The 26,183-nt window shown below is 46.5% G+C and overlaps 1 protein-coding gene across 3 annotated transcripts in view; it reads right to left on the reverse strand.

Moving 5' to 3' along the window:
• Positions 1 to 13,172, reverse strand: part of ZNF592 (zinc finger protein 592) — a 51,619-nt gene extending 38,447 nt beyond the window's left edge. Inside the window, exon 1 of one of the 3 annotated variants that reach the window (XM_055326447.1) lies at positions 13,039 to 13,172. Coding sequence is in view for 1 of the 3 variants with exons in the window: in XM_055326446.1 (XP_055182421.1) it covers positions 11,851 to 11,923 (73 nt within the window). In the remaining 2 variants the exon portion in view is untranslated. Of the gene's footprint in view, positions 1 to 11,850; positions 12,022 to 13,038 lie in introns of those variants that run through there. The other 2 variants (XM_055326449.1, XM_055326446.1) reach the window with 2 other exon arrangements.
• Positions 13,173 to 26,183: the final 13,011 nt, after the last annotated feature.

Here is a 26,183-nt window from a genome sequence, read left to right on the forward strand (position 1 = left end):
GGTAAGACTTGTGCAGGCCCCAGAACATCTCTCCTGCCCGTCACAGTTTGGTGGTTCAGAGCACAGGCCCTACATGGGTTCAACTCCCAGCTCTACTACTCCCTAGCCAGTTGACCTTATGGAGGTTTCCTCAGCTCTCTGTTTCCCAATATGAAAAAGGGGGCTGTGGTAGAGATTCAATGAATGAATATTTGTAAACTTATGACACTGACTTCAACATAGCAAAGGCACATGTTAAGTATTATGTCACCAACCTCAATGGCCAGCAAGCTTGACCTCATAGTTTTCCAGGGGGCCCCAGCAGGCTGCTGAATCCCTAAATGTAGGCTTGTCGGAAGCATGCACAGGGGGCAGAGACAAGGGTACCCTCCACGCAGCTCAGGAAGCCTGCCAACACGGAGGATGCAGAGGGCTTGGGAGTGGGCAGGGGCCCACATCAGATAAGCTGGGGAAAGTCACAGGAGGGGAGAGGCAGGAAACGGACAAGCACTGTGCAAGGGATAAGAATGCGAGAAGTTACAGAAAAGCTGAACCCATTTTTTAAAGCTAGGTGATCTTCACTGCAGTTGAGCACCAGCATCACCTCAGGAACTTTGGAAAACTACTCACGCTTGGCCACAGGGGCCTGAGAATCGGGTTTAATTGGCCAGTGTAGAGAAACTGGTTCGCAGCCCATCAGGTCTGCATGCCCACAATGATAGAATGAAAAGTTGCATTTCAAATTCTGCTCATGCTTATTCCAATTCCGCATTCCCTCATTTGACTTCACTTTTATCTTAACTTTGAGAGACCAGCATTTAGTTTGGATTCTTTATTTTATTTTATTTTAGTTTAGTTTGAATTCTAAGTACAGATATAGACAACATTAATGGAAAAATTTTAAATGGGTGGGAGGAAAACTCATTATCCCAATTCCCCAGAAGAGAACCAGAAAAACTTTTTTTCCCCTAAACTTTTTCTTATCATTGGATCATCACATTTCAAAACATAAACTACGAAGCAGACACTGTGCTGTCCCAGTGAGGACAAAATCAGAGAGGTGGGTGCCAGGCAGAGGGGTGCTTTATGCCCCCTGTGCTAAGTGTGTGAGTTCTGAGGTGCTCCAATGAATGTGCCTGGTTATTCACTGCAGGTTAACCCTAGTTCCTGCAGCCACTGGATGCTGTCAGGTTACTCAAACTATCTCTTGTCCCTAGTAACACAGCTTGGCTTTTGAGAGGGGCTGGCAAACCTGAGCATCGGGTTTCACTGACCCAGGCTGGCTGCTTCTTTCTGGCCACCCTATCATGTTTGGATTTATAGAAGCTTTACAGTTTATAAAACACAATTCCCACTTCACAAGGAACTCACCAGTGAGTGACAAAACCAAGACGAACACCCAGGCTCCCACCTGCCTCCAAGGACCAAGCCAGGAGTTCCACTAGGAACTGTGAACCAGGAAGGTCAGATTGCACATTTCAGCTTTCCGACACCCTCACCCTCCTAAGGTGCTACTGAAGATGGCACACACCTCCCTTCAATTTGCTACTGAGACATTCGCTGCAATCCCCTGCCATAATTATGAGGCACTTTAGAGCGTTTTAAGACCAACATCAGAAAATAGTGTCCCAGAACACTAGATTAGAGGTTCTGATTAGAGGTTCTTCCAACACCAGAAAGATTAAGAACTGTCAGAACCAAAGAGACTCTAGGAAACCATTAAATTTAAGCCACTGACTCTACAAGCAAGCAAGGAAATGGAGGCCCAGAGAAGTGAGGTAGTCAAATGAGATAAAACATTACTGGGAAAGATTCCTGTTATTCCTGGCTAGGTGACCTGCCCTGCCTTTGCCTTCCCACAGGGGCAGAATTAAGTCTCTTAGAGTTACCCATTCAAACGTCCCCATGAACTAACAGGTATGAAGCTTATTTAATCCTTAGATGAGTGATTCTAGCCCTGGATGCACATTAGGAACAGTCCAGGACCAACACTAATGCTGAACCCCCACTTGGACCAATTAAATCAGAATCTTTTGCGAGTACAGCCAGGCATTTTTTAAAACCCCCACAGATGATGGATATTTCTGGGGCTAAGAATCATGGTCTATAGACCAAAGTGTGGTCCAGGGACCACTGGTCTCACAATTCACCCAAAAAGCTTGTTAACACGGCAGACTTCTGGGCTTCCCTGGAAACTAACTACATGGCAGTGGGGTGAGCCCTGGCATCCGAAGCTGTGACAGTTACCTGGCGGTTACAGAACAATGGCATTGGCACTGAATGAGTCCCAGAAGTGGCACCTGTGCTCCAGGTAACACTGGAGGCCTGGATGGCCCAAGAGACTGGCCCAGGAGAGGCTCCCAGATGATTCAGACTCCCAGGCCCAATCTCACCCAAGAGTGGCTGCAGAAGCCCCTTGGCTTCCATGCCAACAGCCAAGGTATCTCTCTCAGGAAGGAGGCAGAGCAACCAGGGGCTTCCCATCTCATTCAGGTCCCACTAGGACTTACAAGCCCAGCGGGACCACTCAGGCCTCCTCTCCTATACGTCCCCCATCTCACTCCCACCCCAGCCACACTGACTTCCTTGCTGTTCTCAAAACTCCTCAAGCTTTCTCTAGCTTCAAGGACTTTGTCTCTTGCTTTTCTCTCCACCCTGATGGCTTTTCCCTCGGATATCTGCATGGCTCCTCCTCTCCTGTAGATCTCTCCTTAAGGGTCTTTTTATCAATGAGACTTCCCTGACTTCCATACTTAAAACAGAAAACCTGCCTCCCCACCAAACCTCCCTACCCTCCACCCCTGCTTTGTTTTTCTCCATCATACTTGACACCATCTCTCATACTTCATACCATACACTATATTGTGAGTCCCCATGAAGGTAAGATTTTTGTTTGTTTCCTGTTATATTCCCTGTGCCTACAATGGTGTGTGGCATACAGCAAGCACTCAAATACTTATTCTAGGAATGAATACATCAGAAACACCGATCTCAACGTATAGCTTATACCAAAAGATCACAAAGATGTTGATTATACCCAAATCACAGTTCCACTGATCTCATTTCGGCAAAAGCCTTTTTAAAAACAGGGTAGAAGCCTAATGAAACAAACTTTTTTTTTTTCAGAAACTCTTTAGAAATAAGTATTTCCAGTCAATTAATCCAATCCAAATGGGTTTGTGAGTCAAAGACAATTTGTTTTGAGAAACAGATAAAACTACGGAGACAGAAAATGAAGTTGAAAGAAGGTGATCGAACAAATGGATTTCAGATGCTGCCCTGGTATATATGTAGGTTCAGAGGAAAACCCAGGAGCACTGACAGCTATTCTCAGCAGGAACAGTTTTCAGCAGACCAGAAAGAAGAGAAAGCCTCCGATTCTGGGTTACAGTCTGTGAGCACTGGACATGAGCACACACTTACCACCAGACCCGCCAACATGATAAACCTAAGAATGACCCTTCCTTTTCCCCTTTCTCCTACTTATACTCAAAACTCATCGGAACCCACGGACAATACTTGAGCTCTACCAAGTTGGAAGCGCTGGAAGCCTCTGTTGAGGCAGCCGCACAAAAGTTGGGGAGTACCCTGCCATGACCCAGTCTCACTGATGTCATCTGTTCCACGTCCTTAACCTTGCCACTGCTCTCTCTCCTCCCCACCTCAGTCTCTCCCTCACGGCCACCCTATGTGTCTCCCAGAGACCAGTCCTCCCCAAACACCACTTTCATCAGGTTACTCACTTTTCTCAACAACTTCAAGTGGTTTCCTATCACCTTCCACAGCTCCCACCCTAGGGCCAGGCTTCTGAGAACCTCCATACTATAGACCCAGACCAAGTCCACTGATTTTATATTTCTGCAGGTGCTTCTATGCCTGCCTTAAAGACCAAGTCACTGCCTTCCCCTTCACCGCACCAGTAGGAGATAAGATTGTAGAGGCTGGAACACATTGGACCATGTCTCCACTCTCCATTCCTGCTGAGATCGTCCCCACTCTCCACACCCTCCATACTCACTCTTTCCCCCTCCAGCTTCTAGCCACTGTCCTTTCCTGCTCCATTTTCACAATACACACACTGCGCTCACACATGCATGTGTAGTCATTCATTAATAGTAACTGAGCACCTATTGTGGGCCAGGTCCCTGCCCATGCAGTGCTGACACTCCACTGGATAGAGACACACAAACACAAACAAGTAGATTTATGACAAGTCATACTGCCTTCCTCAACAGGAGCTCCTCAATTAAAATCAGAAATTAGAATGACTGTATTTTCAATTCTGAGCAAATGAGAGAGCAAGCCATGTGAATGTGGGGGACTAGAGGTTTTAGGCAGAGGGAAGAGCAAGTGGAAAGGTTGTGAAGCAGGAAAGTACTTGGTGCACTCAAAGAACTCAAACCAAAGTAGAGGGAGTCAGAGGAGACAGGGTAGGAGGCAGAAAATGGAGGGTCACCAAAAGGACTGACTTCTACTCTTTGACAGAAGGCTTCAGGAGGACTTGGGGAGTGGAGTGACACCCTCTGACTTATACTATAGAAGAATCAATTCCCCCCGCCTGTGCGTTTTAGCCATCTATCATGAGGTATACAATTATGAGGAATTTTTCTTCTTGAATATGCCAAAAATTTTCCAAAGTAAGCATATATTTTTTAAATGAAGGAAAAAAACAATCTTCCCAACCCTTTGACTCAGCCCTAATTCCACCTCTGCCTCAAAGCCTACTGGGCCAGGGCTAGGACTATGCTCCAGCCAGCAGGACCACCAGGGCGACCCCACAGAGGTAGCAGGCAGGAGTTGCCTGCAGCAACTAATATGCATGAAAATGTCTTCTGCTGCCCTCACTCCTCACCTGCCCTGCAGGAGCGTGTCCCTTCAGGCACTCTTGCCCCCAAGTGCCTGTCTGGGTTCCAGTCTTTCTCTCAGTTGACTTAATTAATTCCTGGTAATTAAAGCTACTATTTGGTGATGAATCGCTAAGAGTCTGACCTCTCCCGGGGGAGGCGGGGGGGGGGGGGTGTAAATATTTTAAAAGGGGAGTCTAAGTGGAAACATGAAAGCCTTAGACTTAGAGAACTGGAGCTAGAATGGTAGAATGACAGGCACTGGGTTCATATTTTGTGGGTTGCTGGCTACCTCCTCCTAAAGGGTTCAGGTGCTTAGAGAGCAGTGTCACAGGGAGACAAGCGAAGAAATGAAAGACGAGATGACATCATTGCCACCACCTCCCTTCTCCCAAAGGGCCATTCAATCCATTCTGGGTACCAGAGAATGTTCCCCAGAGGTAAGCCCAGCCATCTCAGAGGGATGACCCGTCTATAAGTAACTACCACCCTCTGCAAGAAAAGCCCCCTTAAGGCACGTCTGGTCTGGAAGCAAATCGCTCTCTAATTGCTTTCAGTGGGGGAACTCCTTGAGGGCAAAGTTCATCTCACCTGATTCCTTTAAGCTCCACAAAGCACCCAGCTCTGGGCTGGGCCCAGGGTAGGCGGTTCAGAAGCAACAGCAGATTCCTGATCAATGATGGCCCAGTTTGCAGGGAGCCCAAAAAGGCTCCACAGGATTTTAAATACAAGTAAACATTCTAATTAAGGCTAACGGTAGAATGAATCACACATCTAATTTTTTTTAAGATTTTATTTATTTATTTATTCATGAGAGACACAGAGAGAGGCAGAGACACAGGCAGAGGGAGAAGCGGGCTCCATGCCGAGAGCCTGATGCGGGACTTGATCCCGGGACTCCAGGATCATGCCCTGGGCCGAAGGCAGATGCCAAACCACTGAGCCACCCAGGGATCCCACACATCTAATATTTTTAAGGGCCTGAAGATTTATAGCCTTAATGAAATCTCAGACAGTGAAGCAGTTTTTACAACTTCAGTCAGTTCGGCTCAGGTCTGGAGAGTCTATCCAACAAGGGGAGGCAGAGGGCAGCCCTTGCTGGTAGAGACCAGAGCCTGAGCTGGGTGGGCCCAGCCCCACAAGAATCTGAACAGCTGGGCAGCCCGGGTGGCTCAGGGGTTTAGCGCCGCCTTCAGCCCAGGGCGTGATCCTGGAGACCCGGGATGGAGTCCCACGTCAGGCTCCCTGCATGGAACCTGCTTCTCCCTCTGCCTCTCTCTCTCATTCTCTCTCTCTCTCTCTCTCTGTGTGTGTGTGTGTGTGTCTCATGAATGAATGAATGAATGAATGAATGAATGATGGATGAATAAATAAAATAAATAAAATAAAATAAAATAAAATAATCTGAACAGCTGCTCACTGCCCACCCCCGGGCTCCCTTCTCCTCTGAAGATGCCAAACCTCTGCCTCAGATGTGTTTTCAGGCCCTGGAACAGCCCTGAGAGGCTTGCAGTTACAACAGACACCTGTCTTTGAAACCTCTCTCTCTGGCCTCACTCTGCCCTTTGGCTTGCTCAGGAACAACTTCAACTTGAGAAGCTGAATGGGCAGATGGGAGTAGAATGCCGGATTCTAAAGCAGACTATGGGAACGCAAGTGGGGCCAGCGCCCACTCCACTGGCTCATGTTCAGCTCCAGCTTGCCAAGGGCAGTGTGCATAAGAGGTTCCTCAGCCCCAAGACTGGATGGAAATGAGGAAGACGTAACCACCCCACTCCCACCTCACAACCAGAATGAGCTGAACCCCCAGAAGGAGGGAAATCCTCAGAACACATGTGAGGCTTATGCCCAGGAACCCCTCTGTTTACAGTCCCCTGACCCCCAGCTTGTAACACCAAGGCTTCTAGCATCCCCCACATTGACCTGCAGGAGACGAGGAGCCTGTGGTCCTCGAGAGAAGGCCCAGGGCCACACCCAGAGGGAATGACTTCTTCAAAAGCACTCCTGAAGAAAACACCCACAGAATTTAAAGCTAGAAGACAAGTCACACTCTAATCACTCCTGAGATGGTGCAGCCTAGGACCTCAGAATTCAGGGCCTCATCCAGTCAGAAGCCAAGCCTAATTCACCTCACATCTAACAAAGACATCTTCCCCTGAGATATGAAGGAGGGGTGGCCAGCTCCAGCATCCTGCCTCTTCTGTAGGGACATATTCCTGAGCAGTTTGAGTTTTTGCCTTATGGCATTCAAATTTATCTCCAAAATGAAAATAGACTAACTGGTTATTTTATTTTTGTAAAGATGATATATAAACCTAGAGAAAACTCAAGTGACAGGCAAACATATAAACAAAAGTAAAAACCACCTAATACCACCATTTAGAGGAAAGGAGATCTCACAGTAAACTCTGTTCTGCAGAGAGGAGGTGAGTCCATTCTGAGTTACATCTAGAGGGTAGTAGGGCTTGATTCTCTGAATAAGCCTGAAGACTTAGGGTTTTTTTTGTTGTTGTTTTTTTTTTTTTGTTTTGTTTTTGGTTTTGGTTTTTTTGAAGACTTAGTTTTGCATAAGACCCCAGATGCCACCTCTGGACTATCCAGAGCATTTTTTCAGGGAGATCCAGTAATTGTGGAGCTCTCATCAACATACACAACAAAGTTATACAGATCCCATAAATAAAATCTTTTTTTTTTCATAAATAAAATCTTAAAAAAGAAAAAGGGCAGCCCGGTGGCTCAGCGGTTTAGCCCAGGGCGTGATCCTAGAGACCCAGGATGAGTCCCACGTCAGGCTCTCTGCATGAAGCCTGCTTCTACCTCTGCCTGTCTCTGTCTCTCTCTGTCTCTCTCTCTCTCTCTGGAAAATAAATAAATAAATAAATAAATAAATAAATAAATAAATAAATAAATAAATGAAATCTTAAAAAAAAAGTTAAACAGATCCCCTCCCCACACACACAACACACACTGCCTGGACGCCAGGAGTTAATCTGTTCAACATATGCACTCCTTTTTTTCACTCAACATTGTGGCACCCTTTCCACAATCAATCACAAGTATAGACATCATCAGTCTTTTTATCTCCTGGAGTGTGGTAATGACAGAATAGGGGCTACCATTTCCTCTTGATCCAACACCTTCAGAATCTAAAAGGACTTACCCAAAGTCACACATTGAACAGAGGACAGCCCAGAAGTGCAGTTGGGCTTGAGGAATGACTGTGTGTGACAACAAACTTGAAAGGTGTTCATTAACTTTTCTTTGAGTCATAAAAAGGATCAGATATGTTAGTTATTTCAACATACACACTTTGCACTTCAAATAAAAGTAAATAGTTGGCTGGACTAGCACTCTGATCTCCTAAAACATTTCTCAAAATTAATTAGCTGATAGATACAACAATCCTACACTCCTAGAACACAAAGGGGGAGAATACTGGACCAGATACCCAGAAATAGAAACATATACAGACTTTGAGTACATGCAATCACTCCACCTCATAGATGTCAGAATTCTCTCCTATTCAGGATGTTCCTTTTGTAGGAAAAGGGAAAGGTTAATACAAAGTTACATACAAAGATAGAGCTGGAGCTAAAGATCTAACACAAACACTAAATATTAAAACGTTAACAGTAGCTCTAGGTTATAGAATTTATCAGTCAGTTTTATTTCCTTTGCATACTTATCTGCAGTCCCTAAATCTTCTATATAAATATTCTTGTGTAATTCTCCTCAGAGTTTTAAAAGAAAAATAATTTGTCCACAATCTAGGTTGGTCTATTTGGATTTTATTTTTCACTATAGAGAAACAGACTCAAAACTCTAGAAGATCCACAACTCTTCCCAATTTTGCAAAAGCAGAAGTATTACAATAAATCTCAAGCCCCACGGAAGATTCCAATCCAGTAGGAAAGCTTTCCATGACCAGACTGAGTAGAGGACAGGGGTTACAACTTTCTTTTCTGTCTCCAATGTGTAAGGAAGATGAAAATTCTAAACCAATCTCTCCTTCAAATGCAATCAAAAGCTCCCCACCCCCTCCAAGAGTTCACGCACCTCTGTTCCCAGAACAATCTCCAATGCATCTGTCTATAACCACCCTTTAGCTACAAGACTATCCCAATCACTTAGATGCTGGATACCGATTCTGAGGAATCCCCTTTTCCAGTATTTTATTTCCAAACAGTTGGTCCTCCTCTTCCTTAAGATTCACAAGCATATGAGCCAACCCACACCATACAGAATCATGCGTTCTATCAATTAATAATCATAGTTGGCCACACTGTATAGAGCTTAAGTAAAGAGTATGTTAATAAAAAGGATGAGTTTTCATGGGCCTGAGAAAAACAAACAGAAATTGAGGAGCAAGAGTTTGTTAATACGTCCCAGCCCTGGCCAGAAAGGGTGGAGGTGGGGAGGGTGGAGGTGGGAGGAATGGCCAGAGGACAGAACATCTGTCATTCTGCAGTTTCATTTCTCATGGCCAGTTAATACCCCGAGTTTATGCATCAGTCTCTTCCAAGTTTGGTTAGTGAGTCAGTCTGCCTGGATCCAATCAGCTCTGAGTGCCCTACAAAACTGAATTTCAGGACTATGAAACTGAGAACCAGATCCTGAAACACAGTGATCCCGCCAAAATAAAGCCACCCCCAGGATGACATCTGTCTCCACTCTCTAACTCCAACACCCACCATGGTATGTAGTTGGTGTATCTAATACTATCTGATGTATCTAATACTCATCTAATACTCTGCAGCTTGTAGAATAAAATTCAAACTTGACCTGCCTTTTACAGCTCCAACTCAGCTTTCCAGCCTGCTGCCCATACACACCAAGCCTCTCAAAGCTCCATGTTTTCACAACATAGCTCTCTCTAGCTAGACTGTCCTTTGCCCAGTCCTACTTGTTGTAAAACTCCTATTCTTCCTCCAAAGCCCAGTTTAAAAGTCACTTCCACCCTGAAGTCTTCCCTACTTCCCCAGGCATTTAGTTTCTACTGCTCCCAACAGCTAACTACAGATGCACCAGAGAACTTGTTATGTACCTTGTAGTGCATCTGTATAAATACTTGACCTCCCCCTGGATACCCTGAGGTTCTGAAGGGAAGAAAGTCACATTGTATCCATAAGTTCTAACACAGTGTCAAGAATGAAATCCGAGATCAATGTTGAATGATTGATCACATGGAATACTGGCATTAAGTTATTTAAAGGAAAGGGGAGGGTGTTATGTTCACTTAGAAAGAAAGAAAGAAAGAAAGAAAGAAAGAAAGAAAGAAAGAAAGAAAGAAAGAAAGAAAAAAAGGGAGGGGGAAAAAGAGCCTCACAGACTCCAAGAATTATCTATATATTTAGTTTCACCTGACATGATCAATATAGCTAAGAGCATGAAAGTTTTAACAATTTAAATAATAATAACAGCTAACATTAGAGGTAAGTGCTACAACATTTACATGGCTTGATTAATCTGATATGCACAACCGCCCTCTGAGGTAGGTCCTTTTATCTGTATTTACTAACCCTATGAGATAGGTACTTTTATCTGCACTGAAGCTGGGGAAGAGCTTGAGGCCTTTCCCAATGAGATACTGAGGCACATAAGAAATTAAACTCAAAATCCTTCTGTTAGCAAGTGGCAGAAGCAAGATGCAAAATCCAATAAGTCTGGTTCCAGAGCCAGTGAGCTCTGGGATCAAGGAGACCTGGGTTTGAATCCAGATGATGTTACAAATGTTTTGGATAAATCATCTATCTCCTCTGGCCTCGTATCTGTAAAAAGGGCAGGATGAGCCTTTTCTTTTAATTTGTAGAGGGGATGAAGTTAAATATGATGTTTGCAAAAGTCTCTCAAATGGATTCTCCCATCTAGCAGGCACTCCATAAACTCTAATTCATCTTCATTTCCCTTCCTAAAAGCTGCGCAAAACACTTGGAGGAAAAGAATCTCCCTCAGACTGCTCGAGGCTTTTCTGAGCAGATCCAATAGTTAGGCCACTCAACACACAAAGCCTCGCCTTACCTGCTTATCTCAAAGTCCATTCCCCATACAGAGAGGCCAGAGACCTTTTAAAATGTAAATGTCATCATGTCAATCACTAGAAACCCTTCAAAGGTTCCTAATTTCACTGAGGATACAAACCAAAGCAGAGGGAGGGGTGGGGGAGGAAGGCACTCTGTCCCCAAGGCCCCCTGTGATCTAACTGACCTCTCTACAGACTCATCTCCCCTCTCCCTCTCCCCCTCCAGCCACAGAGGCCTCTTTCACTTCCTCCAACTTGCCAGGCTCCGTGCTGCTCCACACATGGTTAACTCTTAACCCTCCTTCAGCTCTCAGCCTGGACGTCACTTCCTCAGGGAAGCCTTCCTTAAGCCCCCAAATCAAATCAGGGCCCATCACTCTCAGCACTCTGCTCATCTTTCCTTTCTCGAACTCAGCACAGTTTGAAATGATTAGCTTACCACTTCCTTCAAAGTTTTATTGAAAAGCTACCTTCTTAGAAGACCTTCCCAGGCCACTTGAATGTAAATTCAACCCCCACTCAATATCTCAAATCCTCCTTCCCTATCTTCTTTTTCTTCCTAGCATTTAGCCCCATAGTCCCTTTTTAGAGGCTTTTTCACTATATACTCCATTTTACTGTCACACACACACACACACACACACACACACACACACTACCAGTAGACTGAGAGCTCCACAAGGGCAGTTATTTTTGCTTGCCTTCTTCACAGCACCTAAAACAATGCCTGGCCCATATTTGTTGGCAAATATTTGATGTGAAATGAAATTTCAAGATTATTTATTATTGGGCTTTCCCACTAGGCTGGCTCCAGGCTCAAGCTAACACATGTCCTTCTGGTTTACCACCATCCTCCCAGCACCTAGTCCAGGGCTCAACACATAATAAGTGCTCAGTAAAAAGTTACGGGGGGGGGGGGGGCGGAATCAAAGCCATGACCATTGGAAAAATTGTCAAAATACGTGTGCTAGCACCAGACTCCCTCCTCCCTTTCACTGTGTCATGTACCTGTTAGTTTGAGGAAACCGACCCACGAAATCCCAGCAAGCACCCACCAGGCCAGGCATCTGTCTGTCCACATCCTGTATGCTCAGCCACACTGTACACACCACTAGATGCACCCTACAGGCCCTACACGAACACAGAGCTGAAGGCAAGTGGGTCAGTCAGAGGCCAAATACTGTCTTACCCCCAAGTCCCATTCTCCTGCTGCCAGTCCTATTCTAGGCTAGTCCTGGGTGCCAGGCATGCTTCCCTGGGTGGGCCCGTGGATTTGTTCCAACCCAGGACTTTTAATGCCACCTCTGGCCTACTCCAAGAAACAAAAAGTTAAAAATCCCTGAGCAGCTCCCACAATCCCGGGGATCTCAGGAACAGGCATACCTAAGGTCGTCTGGACCCCTCCCCCTCACCCCCGCTGATCCAAGGCCAGGAGGCCATCTGCCCAGCAGACGCTCCCCTGTCCTCCCTCGGGTCACATTGAGCGCCCCCCCCCGCCCCAACCCAGGTTGGCAGGAAGAGCCCCTGCAGAGAGAGCCTTTCCACCCCGATCAACAGGCCTGGTCACCCCCTGAAGACCCCAGCTCCGGAGCAGGAATACCTGTCTGCTCCCGAAGAAACCTCCCCCGGGGTCAGAACTTGGGCGGAGGCGGGGGAGGGCCCGAGGGGCGCCCAGGAGGGTCGACCCCCGAAGTGTCGGCCCAGGACGGCGCCAGCGCTCGGCGCGGCGGGGACCGCAGGGCTGACAGGGCGCCCCGGCCGGGAGACGCGGCACCGTTATCCGCCGCCGGGCGGGGGGCCGCGGGGCTGGGGCGGCCGCCTGTCCCGCGCGGGGAGGACGCGGCGGCGGCGGCGGCGGCGGCGGCGGCGGCGGCGGCGGCGGCGGGCGGCGGGCGGCGGCGGGGGCGGGCGGCCCGGCGGGCGGGCGGGCGGCCGGGGGCGGGGTGGGGTGGCAGCCGCGGCCCGCCAGGCGGCGGTCGGGGGAAGTGGCTGCCGCCTCGCCTCGGGCGGCGCGCAGGGTCCGCCCGGCTGCAGGGCCGCGGCGCGGGCGCGGACTCGGCCCCGGCTCGGCGCGGCCCCGGGCCGCGGGCTGAGGCGGGCGGAGGCGGGCGGAGGCGGGCGGAGGCGGCCTCGGCGGCAGCGGCGGCCGCGACCTCGGGCTCCCCGCCCCGGCCCGGCCCGCGGGGGGGCGCTTACCTGGCGGCGGCGGCGGCTGCAGGCCCCGGGCTCGGCCGCGCGCGTCCCCAGCGCTGGCTGCGGGAGCCACAACATGGCGACGGCGGTGGCGGGCGGGGCTGCGGCTCCGGGGGCGGAGCGGGGGCGGGAGCCGGCCTGGCGGCGGGACCCGGCTGGGGCCGCGGGCGGGGGGGGGGGTGAGGGCGGGGCGGGCGGAAGGCGACTCGGACCTGGGCGCCCGCCCAGAGCGGCTCGGCGGAGGGGCTGCCCGGCCTGGGCCGGGCCTCGGGCCTCCCGCTCCCGCTCCCGCTCCCGCTCCCGCCCCGAGGCTGGCTACGCTGCGCGGGCCCGACGGCGGCGGCGGCGGCGGCGGCGGCGGCGGCGGCGGCGGCCGGGCGGGCGGGGCTGGGGCGGCGCCGCGCAGGGCTGGACCCCCGACCCCGCGCGCCCCGGCCGGACCCCGCCGCGCCCCCCGGCCGAGGGCCCGGGGCAAGGGCCGCCGTCTCCCGCTAGGGGGACCCCGGCGGACGGGCAGGGCGGGTGCCTCCGCACCGGGACAGCGTCCTCGGCCCTTGGACCCGGCACGTAGCGGGGCCTAGCTAGAGGCTGCCAGGTGCAGGGAGCCCGCGCTCGGCGGGCGCGCCCTCGCTGTGCGGTCACTGCGGCCTCGGGGACTCGCCCGCCGGCTCGGAGGCGGGGGGCGCTCCGACGCGAGGCCCGCGGCGAGCGGCGGTGAGGACGCGCGGGCTGAGAGCTCTCTGAGCGATGGGGGAGCTCTGTGCGCGGGGAGACCTCAGAGAGGCCCGCGAACGGCCCGGAGGGGGGCCGCCAGGTCAGGCCCTGCGGTCTGACAGTGGGCGCCCACCGCTGGCCGCGGGGAAACTCCTGAAGACCCGGGAAGGAGATGCCAACTTGCAAGAGGGGTGGAACGAACTTTCGGCCAGGGCCCGCGGCGCGCCTGCCAGGCAGTGAGCCCTCGGATAAGGAGCTCGGGAATCAATGAGCGCAGGCAAGGGTGATCCTCCCAAGAAGTTTGGCAGTGAGGCGGAGAGGCCTGTAGCTCCGGGGGGAGTACGAGCAAAGGAGAGAGGTGATTTCTTTATTCCCCGCCCCTACCTCAGTATGAGGTGGAGCTCTCATAATAAAGGAGCAGAGGGGAGAGAGTAAGAGATAAGAGATGGGATAATTAATGGTGGAAGATCCCAGAAAAGGAAAATGAGATAGGGCTGGTGGAGGCAGAGGAAGGAATCAAGGAGGCAGACCTCTTCCTACAAGATTTAAAGGATGCATGAAGATAGAAATATTTTGAGGTGAGAAAACATACATACTGAGTCCTCTGTGTTTCCATGGATCAGCTACCTAGATGACCCCCAAAGTCACCCATAGGCCTTCTGGGGTTACTGTCCTTTAAAACTTAAGTGCAATTGGCTCAAACCCCTATTCCTCTTAAAGTGAGAAACCCAACATACCCGCTGATATTCCCAAAGATTCATAGGGGAACTTATATTTCCCCTAATTATCCTATTGGCCCTAATTGTCTATTCCCAATATTCTATTGTGCTATTATAGGAAATTTCTCATTGTACCCTGGATACCACCCCATTTCTACTCCCCCCCCAAAGTATAGCACCGTATGTGAAAAACAAAGTAACCCAATGTCATGATTGTTAAATACATTATAGTTTATTTGTAGCCATTAAAAATCATGTTGAAGGAAAAGATTAATGACATGGAAATATTAGTAATTGAAAAGGACATCACAAGATGATATAAAACTAGCTTGTAATATATAAAAATACTATGCGTATCACACATCATGCCTAGATAAATGGGATTTTTATTTTCTTTTGTGACTTCTTAATTTTCTTATTTTTACAGCACATTAATATTTCTCTTCAAATCAGGAAAAGTGATATTTTTTAAGTATTTTTAAGAAAGGAATTTTTTAAGAGATCTTTATGGACTTGAAAAAGATATTAGGAATGAAGAAAGGAAAAAAATAAAATAAAGAAAAGAAAAAAAGAAAGGAAGGGCTCCTGGCGGGCTCAGTTGGTAGAGCATGCAACTCAATTTCAGGGTCTTGAGTTAAAGCCCCACATTGGGCATGGAGCCTCCTTTAAAAAAAAAATGTGGGTTGTTTGTTTTTTGTTTTAAAGATTTATGTATTTATTCATATCAGACACACACAGAGAGAGAGAGGCAGAGACACAAGCAGAGGGAGAAGCAGGCTCCCTGCAAGAGCCCAATGCTGGATTCAATCCTGGTTCCGGGATCCCAGGATCACACCCTGAACCTAAAGCAGAGGCTCAACAGCTAAGCCACCCAGACATAAAAAAAAAATAAAAAAAATAAAATTAAAAAGGAATCAAAAAGAAAGGAAATTGCAAATGGATCTTTGAATGATGGAAGGAACTTAGGTTAGCAGAGCTGGGCTAGTTGGGGAGACTGCCCTCACCAGAAGGAATACTGTAACCAAGGACACAAAATAAGAAATGGGTGGAGTGTTCAGGGAACACCAATGGAGCAGTTTGCTTGAAGCAACTGCTTCAACTAGGATTCAAGGTGGAGAGAAGTTAGAACATTCAGCTCAGAAACATAAGATGGGACCATGGCCCCAAATGCCAAGCTGAACCCTTTGGAATTTGCCGCTAAGAACCCCCAGCGCTTGAACTGGGCAGGTGATAAATTTTAAAGTAAACTTTCCTGTAACCTCTTACTTATAATGAGGTTCTGGATCTCAGCCTTTCTATCTTAATGATATTTGGATATTTGATTGACTCAGAGCAGTGAGGTAGAAGCAGCAGTTTTTGCATTCCAACTATTTACAGAATGAGAATTGGCCCTTGCTTCTCTGCCTGTTGATTACTATAATTTTAATTCACAAGGCACCAGAGTTTCAGAGAGAACAGATTAGCAAAGACCGAGGATGAGAGGAAGAAGAAATGTTCACCTTAAACCAGTGCTTTTTTTTTTTTTTACAACTTTCTATGAGTTTGGCTTTTTTTAGATTCCACAGATGAGTGAGGTCATACAGTATTTGTCTTTCTCTGACTTATTTCACTTAGCATAATGCCCTCAAGATTCATCCATATTGTCAAAAATGGCAGGATTTCCTTCTTTTTTTTATTGCTGAATAATATTTTTGGCTAACATTTTTAACTCTGGCCCTCTATGCAAAATATACTGCACATCTCAACCCAGAATATACACATGCATGTACACAAATATACCTCTGAGACAGAAGTTTCATGAAATATTACTCTTAGGCACTGCTGGCTGATATTTTTAACTTGATTTTTTTTCTTTTTTTTCAAAGACTTTATTTTTCCATGAGACACAGAGAGAGAGAGCCAGAGACATAGGCAGAGTGTGAAGCAGGTTCCCTCCAGGGAGAGCCTGATGCGGGACTCAATCCCAGGACTCCAGATCACATCCTGAGCCAAAGGCAGATGCTCAACCACTGAGCCACCCAGGTGTCCCTCAACTTGATTATTTTTATTTCTTTTTAAATACTGGTCAGGACCTACTACATTGATCTTATGACCCACTATAGGGTTCAAAATGCCTCAAAGAACATTGAAAAGAGGCTAGGGATATTCCCTTCTGTGTTTACCAGTCTCATTTAAATAGCCATACAGATAGTGACCTTAAGTTTGCCATGTTTACAGGTCCCAGAAATCAACAGGACAGTCAAGCCTCTCTCAGGATATGGTGGGGGCGGGGACAAAAGAATTGGCACAAGCCATGTTTGGGTTTCTCTTCCCTTCTTAGCAAATATTACCTGATACCAGTATTTCTCGGGAGCTATAAATGCTTTCTTCTTTGTGTAGCTTGAGATACAGATTGAACTTCAGACAAGGCTAGACCACCACCTGTAAACCAGCGACAACTTTTCATTTGCATGAACAGAATCACAGACTAAAATAAAAGGGAGGGATCCCTCGTGGCTCAGCGGTTTAGCACCTGCCTTCGGCCCAGGGCGTGATCAAGTCCCACATCAGGCTCCCTGCATGGAGCCTGCTCTTCTCCCTCTGTGTCTCTGCCTCTCTCTCTCTCTCTCTCTCCCTCCCTCTCTCTCTCTCACTGTGTGTGTCTCTCATGAGTAAATAAAATCTTAAAAAATAAAAGGTAAAATAATGTATCTTGATTGTGACAGTACACAGAAGCTATCTTATCCACCACTGTTGGAATATGATAGGGACAGTAAGTACCATCCCTTTCTTCTAAGTCCAGACCCAATGAGAAGATGAAATTACAACTCTATCACCAATAGAGCTGAACTCAAGAAGGTGGGTTGGCTGATTACCAGTATGCTTTTTAATATTCCCTGAATTAAAATGATCTCCCCCAGAATTCCACTCTCCCCCTTGAGGGGGCCTAGCATTTTCACTATGTCTGATTAGATCTGATTAGAGAAGCTTGCACTCTCTCTGAGGGCAGGCAGATCCAAATTCACCAGTTAGGTAAGTCCAGGACAAATTCTCTCCTACCTGCCCTCCTATGAAAACAAATCAAAGTCAGGGAATAAGGACCTATCCTTGCCCAAACAAATTAGATCTGACCCAGTAGTTAGTTGAACAGAAAAGTATATTAATCAGTGAATTATTTTTAAAATGGCAAATCCATACCTTTACATCTCATTGTCACATAAAACCTATAATGAACAGGGGCGCCTGGGCAGCTCATGGTTGAACATCTGCCTTTGGATCAGGTCATGATTCTGGGGTCCTTGGATCGAGTTCCACATCAGGCTCCCCACAGGGAGCCTGCTTCTCCTTCTGCCTATGTCTCTGCCTCTCTCTGTATCTCTCAAGAATAAATAAATAAAATCTTAAAAAAAAAAACACACAAGGAACACCCATTTGCCAATCTTTTGATGTGAGGCCAAACCTTTTCTTTGAGCAAGATTGCTGACTAGAGTGTTCTTGAGCCCTTTCTTAAATAAATCCTATCCACAGTGTATTTTCTGTGCTTTCCAATTTGTTTCTTTAAAGTTGACTAAGAACTTAAAATTTCTTGCAAAGCAATGTAAGTGAAGGCTTCTCCTTTAAAAAAAAAATCCTCTGTAATTGTTTCACCCACATCTGGTTTGACAGTAATTTTCAACTGGTTGTTAGCTAATATATCCAAAGCATTCAACTGACATTTCATAGAAACAACTCTTTCTTTTCATGCTTATGTTTCATCAGTTTGTGTAACTTAAATTAATTACGCTTGGGATACATCTGTCATAAGGAGGTTTGGGACCAAACACAACAGACTCTTGTTAGGCATCTAATTCAACTGATAGGGAGAAGTGTGTAGGAATTCCAGAGATGAAAGCATTCAATAGGTCATGGATAGTAGTCAATATGTTTAATTGGAGGAATGGAAAGTGTTGATTCCAAAGAGTCCATTAAAAGAGAGCCATTAATGCTCCTAGACCAGTATGACCAATTCTGTGTAATTTATCTTAACATTCTTCCATCATTTATCCATTTAATAATCCTCCCCAAGATCACTGTCCCTGCATTCCCATATAGCTAAACACGGCTTTAAATGGCTCAGGGTTGGTATAGCTATCAAAGAAATTCAAACGGTAATATCACATACTACATTGCCAAAATATACATGCCTTCTACACTATTCAGTTCGAATAAGATGATGTAACTGGTACATTCAGAGAAAGCTGTGGCAATGTGAATTGGTATCATCCTTTTAAGAAGCAATTTACTTTATTTCTGAAGAGCCTTAAAAGAGATGTAGGCCCTTTGACTCATACCACTCCTGGAAACTTTTCCTCAGGGAAATAACCCTCCCCAAAGAAGAGAATGGCCACATGTACAATATTTACTATAGCCTTATTTGTGATGTAAAAGTTGGAGTAACTTAACTATGTATAAAATTGTGTAACTTACCACTGAGTAAGCAGAAAGGAGTAACTTGGAAAACATTTGATTACATATTATTTGGGAAAAGATACAATTTGTTCTACTCTACTAGGAACCTGAAACTGAACTGTATACTTTAAAAGGGTGAATTTCGTGAATCATATTTCAACTTTTCAAAAAAGATAGAATTCTGTATTTTTGCTTTTGTATCCTCCAAGATCAGCAGGAAACAGATGGCCTGCTCAAAATGTATAACTGAAGAGAGCTAATGAAGGGACCATATACAAAGATGCGGGCAGGGTTGAGGGAAACCAACAAGGGATAGTAAAGCAACCCGGGACTGGCATCTGCTGAGAAGCCATTATCAGCCAGAGGCCTGAAACTAGTGCTTCGTGAGAACAATAGCTGAAGGAAAGAGAGACGATAGGAACTTACAGAAATGCAGCCCTACCTCTCTCTCTTGCCCTCAGGTCTCCTATGGTACCTCCCCCACTGGCTAAATCCAAGTGGGAGCCTAAGGGTAAGTGAGCCCAGATGACAGGCCAGCCTCTGGAAAAGAACAGTGTGGATCTAGAAAGACAAAGGCAGAGTATCTAGCAGGTATGTGATCGTATAACAATGTGAGAACTCATTGGGGCACCTGGGTGGCTCAGTGGTTGAGCATCTGCCCTTGGCTCAGCATGATCCCAGCCAGGGTCCTGGGATCGAGTCCCACATCAGGTACCCCACCGGGAGCCTGCTTCTCCCTCTGCCTATGTCTCTGTGTCTCTCATAAATAAATAAAAATCTTTTTAGGGATGCCTGAGTGGCTCAGCGGTTGAGCTGCCTTCCGCTCAGGGCAAGATCCCGGGATCCTGGGATCAAGTCCCGCATCAGGCTCCCTTCTCCCTCTGCCTGTGTCTCTGCCTCTCTCTCTCTCTCATGAGTAAACAAATAAAATCTTTAAAAAATAAAATAATATAAAAATAAAAATAAAAATCTTTTTTAAAAATATGAAAACTGTCTAAGCATCTGGCCAAGGATCTTAAGGGAATCCAGAAAACCAGGGTTTCTACAGAGGAAAAAGTAGAGGTAGCTGGAGGGCAGGTAGGGAATGTAGACGGAACAGGAAAGATTGTTAGCTCAGGCTGAGACAAGGACGAGAGGCAGAAGCAGACACATTTTATTTTGGGGGCAAACACTTAACTGGAGACTGAGCTCTGGAAGAGATTAATAGGAGATACAGGAGCTAAATTAGACTAGAGTTTGGAAATCTTCCCCTACTGGCTATTACCCTATATTTCTCCTTCCTAGCTAAACTGTATGCCTTCAACAAATAATTGTTTAGTACCTATCATGTGCCAGGAACTGTTAGGCCCTGGGGATTGAGTAGGGAACAAAATTAATATCCTTGCTCTCCTGCAATTTACATCCTGGTGGGGGGAGACAGACCATAGATAAGTAAATATGTCAAGAAATGATAAGTGTTATAAAGATATGGGAAAGCAGGAAAATAAAATTCTGCCCATTCTATGTCTTAAAAACCTCTTAATTTAGAGGTCCTCCGCCCCGCGCGCGCGCACACGCGCGCACACACACACACACACACACACACACACACACACACCAGGGCTCCTGAGTAAATTAGGCCATGTGTATCTCTCACCTGGACAAAGATCACAATACCTTACTTCCTCCAGCACCCTCCAACTAGTCCTCCACTCTGTGGTGAGAGTCTTCCTGAAATGAATCATGTCAGTACCCTGCTTAAAATCCTCCAAAGCTCTTGTTTGCTTACAATGTGGAATAATGTCTAACCCCTTTATCATGCACCTTTTCTTATCTTTTCTGCCCATTACTCACAACCTAGAGAACAAGAATCACATGCTTCATCAACTAAACCAGCCAGGTGCCCCTAATTTTACTAATTCTTGGGCGATTACAGGTTTTTTTTCCTCTTGGCATTCAAGTGTCAGAATTGAGTGAATCACAGTCTTTACCTGTTAAGACTTTTTTCCTGGTTACAAAATTAATGCATGCTTGTTATAAAAGAAATGTATAAAGAATACAGACACATCTAGCTTAGAGAAAGCCTCCTTTATGTCAGACCCTCCCCACCTCCAAGCAGGAATAACTCCCATGAGTTTGTCTTCCCAACCAACTTGGGGATTTTGCTTTCACATATGTCTCCCAGATTAGTTTCTCAAAAGTAAGGACTGTATAGTAATCATCCTCGTATTATCAGCCCCAGAAGAAGTCCAGGCTTAGATCAAGAATCTAACACAGGGATCCCTGGGTGGCGCAGCGGTTTGGCGCCTGCCTTTGGCCCGGGGCGCGATCCTGGAGACCCGGGATCGAATCCCACATCGGGCTCCCGGTGCATGGAGCCTGCTTCTCCCTCTGCCTGTGTCTCTGCCTCTCTCTCTCTCACTGTGTGCCTGTCATAAATAAAATAAATAAATAAATAAAATAAAATAAAAATAATCTAACACATTGCTACGGAAGGAACTACTGAAATGTGGGTCAGAACAGACGTTTCAAAGGCACAAGACTTCAGTTGGACTGGAACAGAAGATTCAAGCAGGGGGAAAATGAAGGATAGTACTGGTAAAAAGTTCTGGGGCTTGATAACTCAAAGTCTTAGCCATTGCACCAAAGTGTTTGATTTTTATCTTGGAGGCAGCCAGCCGATGAGGCACTCAGAGCTACTTTTGGTACAGGGGGGTTATTTGTTCTTACATTTTTACCAGCGACAGAATTAAATTAAAACGCTGATATAAAAAAATATAAATAAATAAATAAATAAATAAATAAATAAATAAATATGCTGACAATCTAGTCATTTAATGGCAGTGTACAGGTTGTAAGGGAGGAGGATGGGGAAACTAAAACCAAAGAGAGAGAAATGAATGAATCAAGAAGTTATTAACCTTTGGGGGGGCATTAATGAAAATGAAGCCTTCTTTCAGAAAAATATACATAAACCTCAGCCCCTTCACTTTTTAAAAAAGATTTTATTTATTTATTCATGAGAGACAGAGGGGGTGGGCAGAAACACAGGCAAAGGGAGAAGTAGGCTCCATGCAGGGAGCCCAACGCGGGACTCGATCTCGGGACTCCAGGATCACAACATGAGCCGAAGGCAGCGCTAAACCGCCGAGCCACCCAGGCTGCCCTGCCCCTACACTTTTTAAGCTTTTTATTTTTTTAGTTTTATTTATTTAAGTCATTTCTAAACCCACTGTGGGGCTCAAACTTATGGCCCCAAGATCAAGAGTCATATGCTCCACCAATCGACCGAGTCAGCCAGGAGCCTTTGCCCCTGCAATTTTTAAGAACCTTTGATCAGTGGGTTATTCTAACAGCAAGAGACAAAGAACCGTGGTGGCAGTATGAGTTCATTCACTCAGACATGTTGGTGCATTTCCTACTATATGCAAAGCACTGTGCCGAGGGCTGGGCACAGACACCATTCAGTTTGAAGCACCGAGTACAGTGTGGCATGGTGGTCAACAAACAGCACAGACTCTAAGCCCAACTGGCTAGTTTCAAACCCTTGCCAGATGACCTTGGCTAGTTTGCAAAATCCATTTGCACTCTGCAGGTGTTTCACAGAGACAGGACTATTACCACCCTCATTTTTAAGGGAATCCTACATCCCAATAAAGCACTTGGAATTCAAGGCATGGAGGGAGCCCTTGGCAGAGCCTTAAGGCAGAAACCAGAGTGGAAAGCAAAAGGAGGAAGCAGAGAGCATGGGCTTGATTTCAAGAGCTTTGGCTAAAATGGAGGAGGGGAGAGAAGGCAGTAACTAGAGGGGGAAGTGAGGGCAAAGAAAAAATATAATTTTTTAAAGATGAATGAGATCCCTGGGGCATCTGGGTGGCTCTGTAAGTTGAGTATCTGCCTCTGGCTCAGGTCATGATATCAGGGTCCTGAGACTGAGTCCTTCTTTGGGCTCCCTGCTTAGCAGAGTCTACTTCTCCCTCTCCCCTCCCAACTACTTGTATGCGCGCTCTCTCACTCGGTTGCTCCCTCTCTCTCTTCTCTGTCAAATAAATAAATAAAATCTTTAAAACAAATTTTTAAAAATAAAGATGGATGAGATCCTAAATGCTGCTGGGAGGACATAGTGGAGTGGGAAAGGCTGAAGGTAAATCACTAATGATCTGTCCTTTTCCCTAAAGGTGCCCAGAAGGCCTAAGGGAGGGCTCTAGGGCAGAGATGGAGGGTCTTGCTTTAGCTGGGAAGCCACTTCCGCTTGTGAGCTGGAGGGGAGGAGTTGGCTGTGGTGTGGCTGCAGGTGCCGGCTCCTAGTAACCACAGGCCAATAAGAAGGAATGTCACCCGTGGGGGAGGGGCAGGGAACAGGGGCTGGTGGAAGGTCTGAAGACAGAGGGCTAGTCTCAAGTCTCCAGCAACTTAGCATTTTAAAGAGCGGATAGCCAGTAGAGGAGGTGAGATTACAACGGATCACTCAGTGTCCATGAGTTTATAGGGACACTGATCTGTCTGGGAAATTTCTGGTGGTCGTTAGAACTACAGGACAAGAAAACCATCTCAAGAAGGGGCAGTGAGCACTGAGTGAAGTCAGGAAGCACAGGGATGGACAGGGTACCACTGGGGTTGCCAACCGACTGGTCACTGCTGAAGTGGTATCTTGAGGATCACGCTAGTGCCAGAGCAGATGATACATGGTTGGGAAGAAGGGAAAGAAAGAACAGACAGCAGTAAGCTATTCACCTTCTAAGATCTGACTATGGAATGAGGAAGAAAGTAAGGCATTAACCAAAAAGAGTCAAGTGGGGCATATTTTTCTTTCTAAAAGTCAGGAAAGATACATATGTGTATACATATGATTATATATAATTTTTTAAAGATTTTATTTATTTATTCATGAGAGACACAGAGAGAGAGGCAGAGACATAGGCAGAGGGAGAAGCAGGCTCCCTGCAGGAAGCCCAATGCCAGACCCTATTGATCCCAGGACCTCAGGATCACATCCTGAGCCGAAGGTAGACACTCAACCACTGAGCCACTCAGGTACCCCGATACATATAATTTTTTAAGCCAAAGGCAGCTGTGGTAGATGTTAGCAGGAAAGGGAGGAGTGAGGCCCCAGGACAGTGGCTAATAATGTAATAAACAGCTCCTCTGGGCCATGTGTTTTCCATGAGATGATGTTATCCCCAATATATAGAGGAGAAGACTGAGGCTTAGAGAAGTCCAATGACTTGCCCCAAATCACACTGCTAGTGTGTGACAGAACCAGGATTTAAACCTAGGTCATTAGTCAGCAGGGGTGGCTCAGCAGTTTGGCGCCGCCTTCAGCCCTTGGCCTGATCCTGGAGACCTGGGATAGAGTCCCACATCAGGCCCCCTGCACGGAGCCTGCTTCTCCCTCTGCCTGTGTCTCTGCCGCTCTCTCTCTCTCTCTCTCTCTCTCTCTCTCTCTCTCTCTGTGTGTGTGTGTCTCTGTCTCTCATTAACAAATGAATAAAATCTTTAAAAGAAAGAAAAAAAAAAAACCTAGGTCCTATCACTCCAAAGCACCAATGCTTACTGGCCCGTATACCACAGGCAGGCAGAAAAGTTAATGGTAACGAGGAGGAGAAATACTTCCCTTGGCACCCAGGTAAAGATTTGGAAGACACAATTGTGCTTAAAATTTTGTGTTTATTTAGAGTTATTCTCCTTCCCACTCACATGTATAAGCATAAGGACTTTTAAAGTTGGCATGATTGGGAAAGCCTAACTTGACATAGAAAGTTAATTCGAAAAAAAAAATTAAAAAAAAAAAAAAGAAAGTAAGTAAGTTCAAGCCAGAGGACTGAGCTGACCTTTGTGAAGTGAAAGAACTCATTGGACATGGCTGAGAAAGTTAGCTGAAGACTCAGAACAGTTATGTGGTCCAACTGATTCACTCAACCCTCTACCCAAATGGTTGCTTTGTGGGAGAATCAATCTTCGTGAACTCAAGAGAACGGAGGGGAAACAGTTTGTATATGTTGACAAGTTATTTATTATAATGATCAACTTGCAGCATTTTATACTATATTTTTCATCTATCGATATTTTCCAATAGATGATTTCAAAATAACTGCCTGAAGAACAGATTTCGTTTCTTTTTGCCAAACTCCCACATGCAGGGAACACAGAGAAAACCACAACCAAACCAGAGCCCAAAGGGAACTGCGTAGTGTTACGGTCAGGTCACAGGCCAGGGCCAGAGACAAAAACTGAGGGCTGTGGTAAGTAATTGGGCAAACAGGACCCAAGGTCAGGACACATGGAGCAGACCCTATTGCCACACCAAAGTCCCAGCCCTGGAGGTCACACCAAAGGCAGTGAAGAAAATGCCAGGGTTCAAGCGCAACCAGCAGACCAGGAAAGGACTGGAAAAAAAAATAGCAGCTCTGAGCAGAATGGAGGTAACCACCTGACCCCGCTTGCAAACTAACCTCTACGTGCTCACAAATGCCTTTTTGTTTTTTTAAAGATTTTATTTATTCATGAGAGACACAGAGAGAGAGGCAGAGACACAGGCAGAGGGAGAAGCAGGCTCCCTGTGGGGAGCCTGATGCAGGACTTGATTTCAGGACCCTGGGATTTTGACCTGAGCCAAAGGGAGACACTCAGCCACTGAGTCACCCAGGTGCCCCTCAAATGCCATTTTAAGTTATCTAGTAGCCCTATTAAAAACAATGAAGGGGATCCCTGGGTGGCGCAGCGGTTTGGCGCCTGCCTTTGGCCCAGGGCGCGATCCTGGAGACCCGGGATCGAATCCCACGTCGGGCTCCCGGTGCATGGAGCCTGCTTCTCCCTCTGCCTGTGTCTCTGCCGATCTCTCTCTCTCTCTCTCTCTGTGACTATCATAAATAAATAAAAAATTAAAAAAAAATAAAAACAATGAAGAGAAACAAGTGGAATCAAATTGAGTGTGTTTTATATAACTGAATATACCAGAAGTACTACTAGGGCACCTGGCTAGCTCAGTCAGTGAAGCATGAGATTCTTTTTTTTTTTTAATTTTATTTATTTACTTGAGAGAGAGAGACAGAGATAGTGAGAGAGAGAGCACAAGTGGGAAGGAGAGGGAGAAGCAGGCTCCCTGCTGTGCAGGGACTCCCAACATGGGACTCAATCCCAGGACCCTGGGATCATGATCTGAGCCGAAGGCAGACATTTAACCCACTGAGCCATGCAGGCTCATGCATGGCCGAGCATGTTCCTCTTGATCCTGAAGTAGTGAGTTCAAGCCCCTTTCTGGTCATGGTGCCTACTAATTAATTAAAAAAGAAGTAGTAGAAGAAGAAG

The sequence above is a fragment of the Nyctereutes procyonoides genome, unplaced genomic scaffold (assembly GCF_905146905.1).
Source record: "Nyctereutes procyonoides isolate TBG_1078 unplaced genomic scaffold, NYPRO_anot_genome, whole genome shotgun sequence".
NCBI classification, from domain to species: domain Eukaryota; kingdom Metazoa; phylum Chordata; class Mammalia; order Carnivora; family Canidae; genus Nyctereutes; species Nyctereutes procyonoides.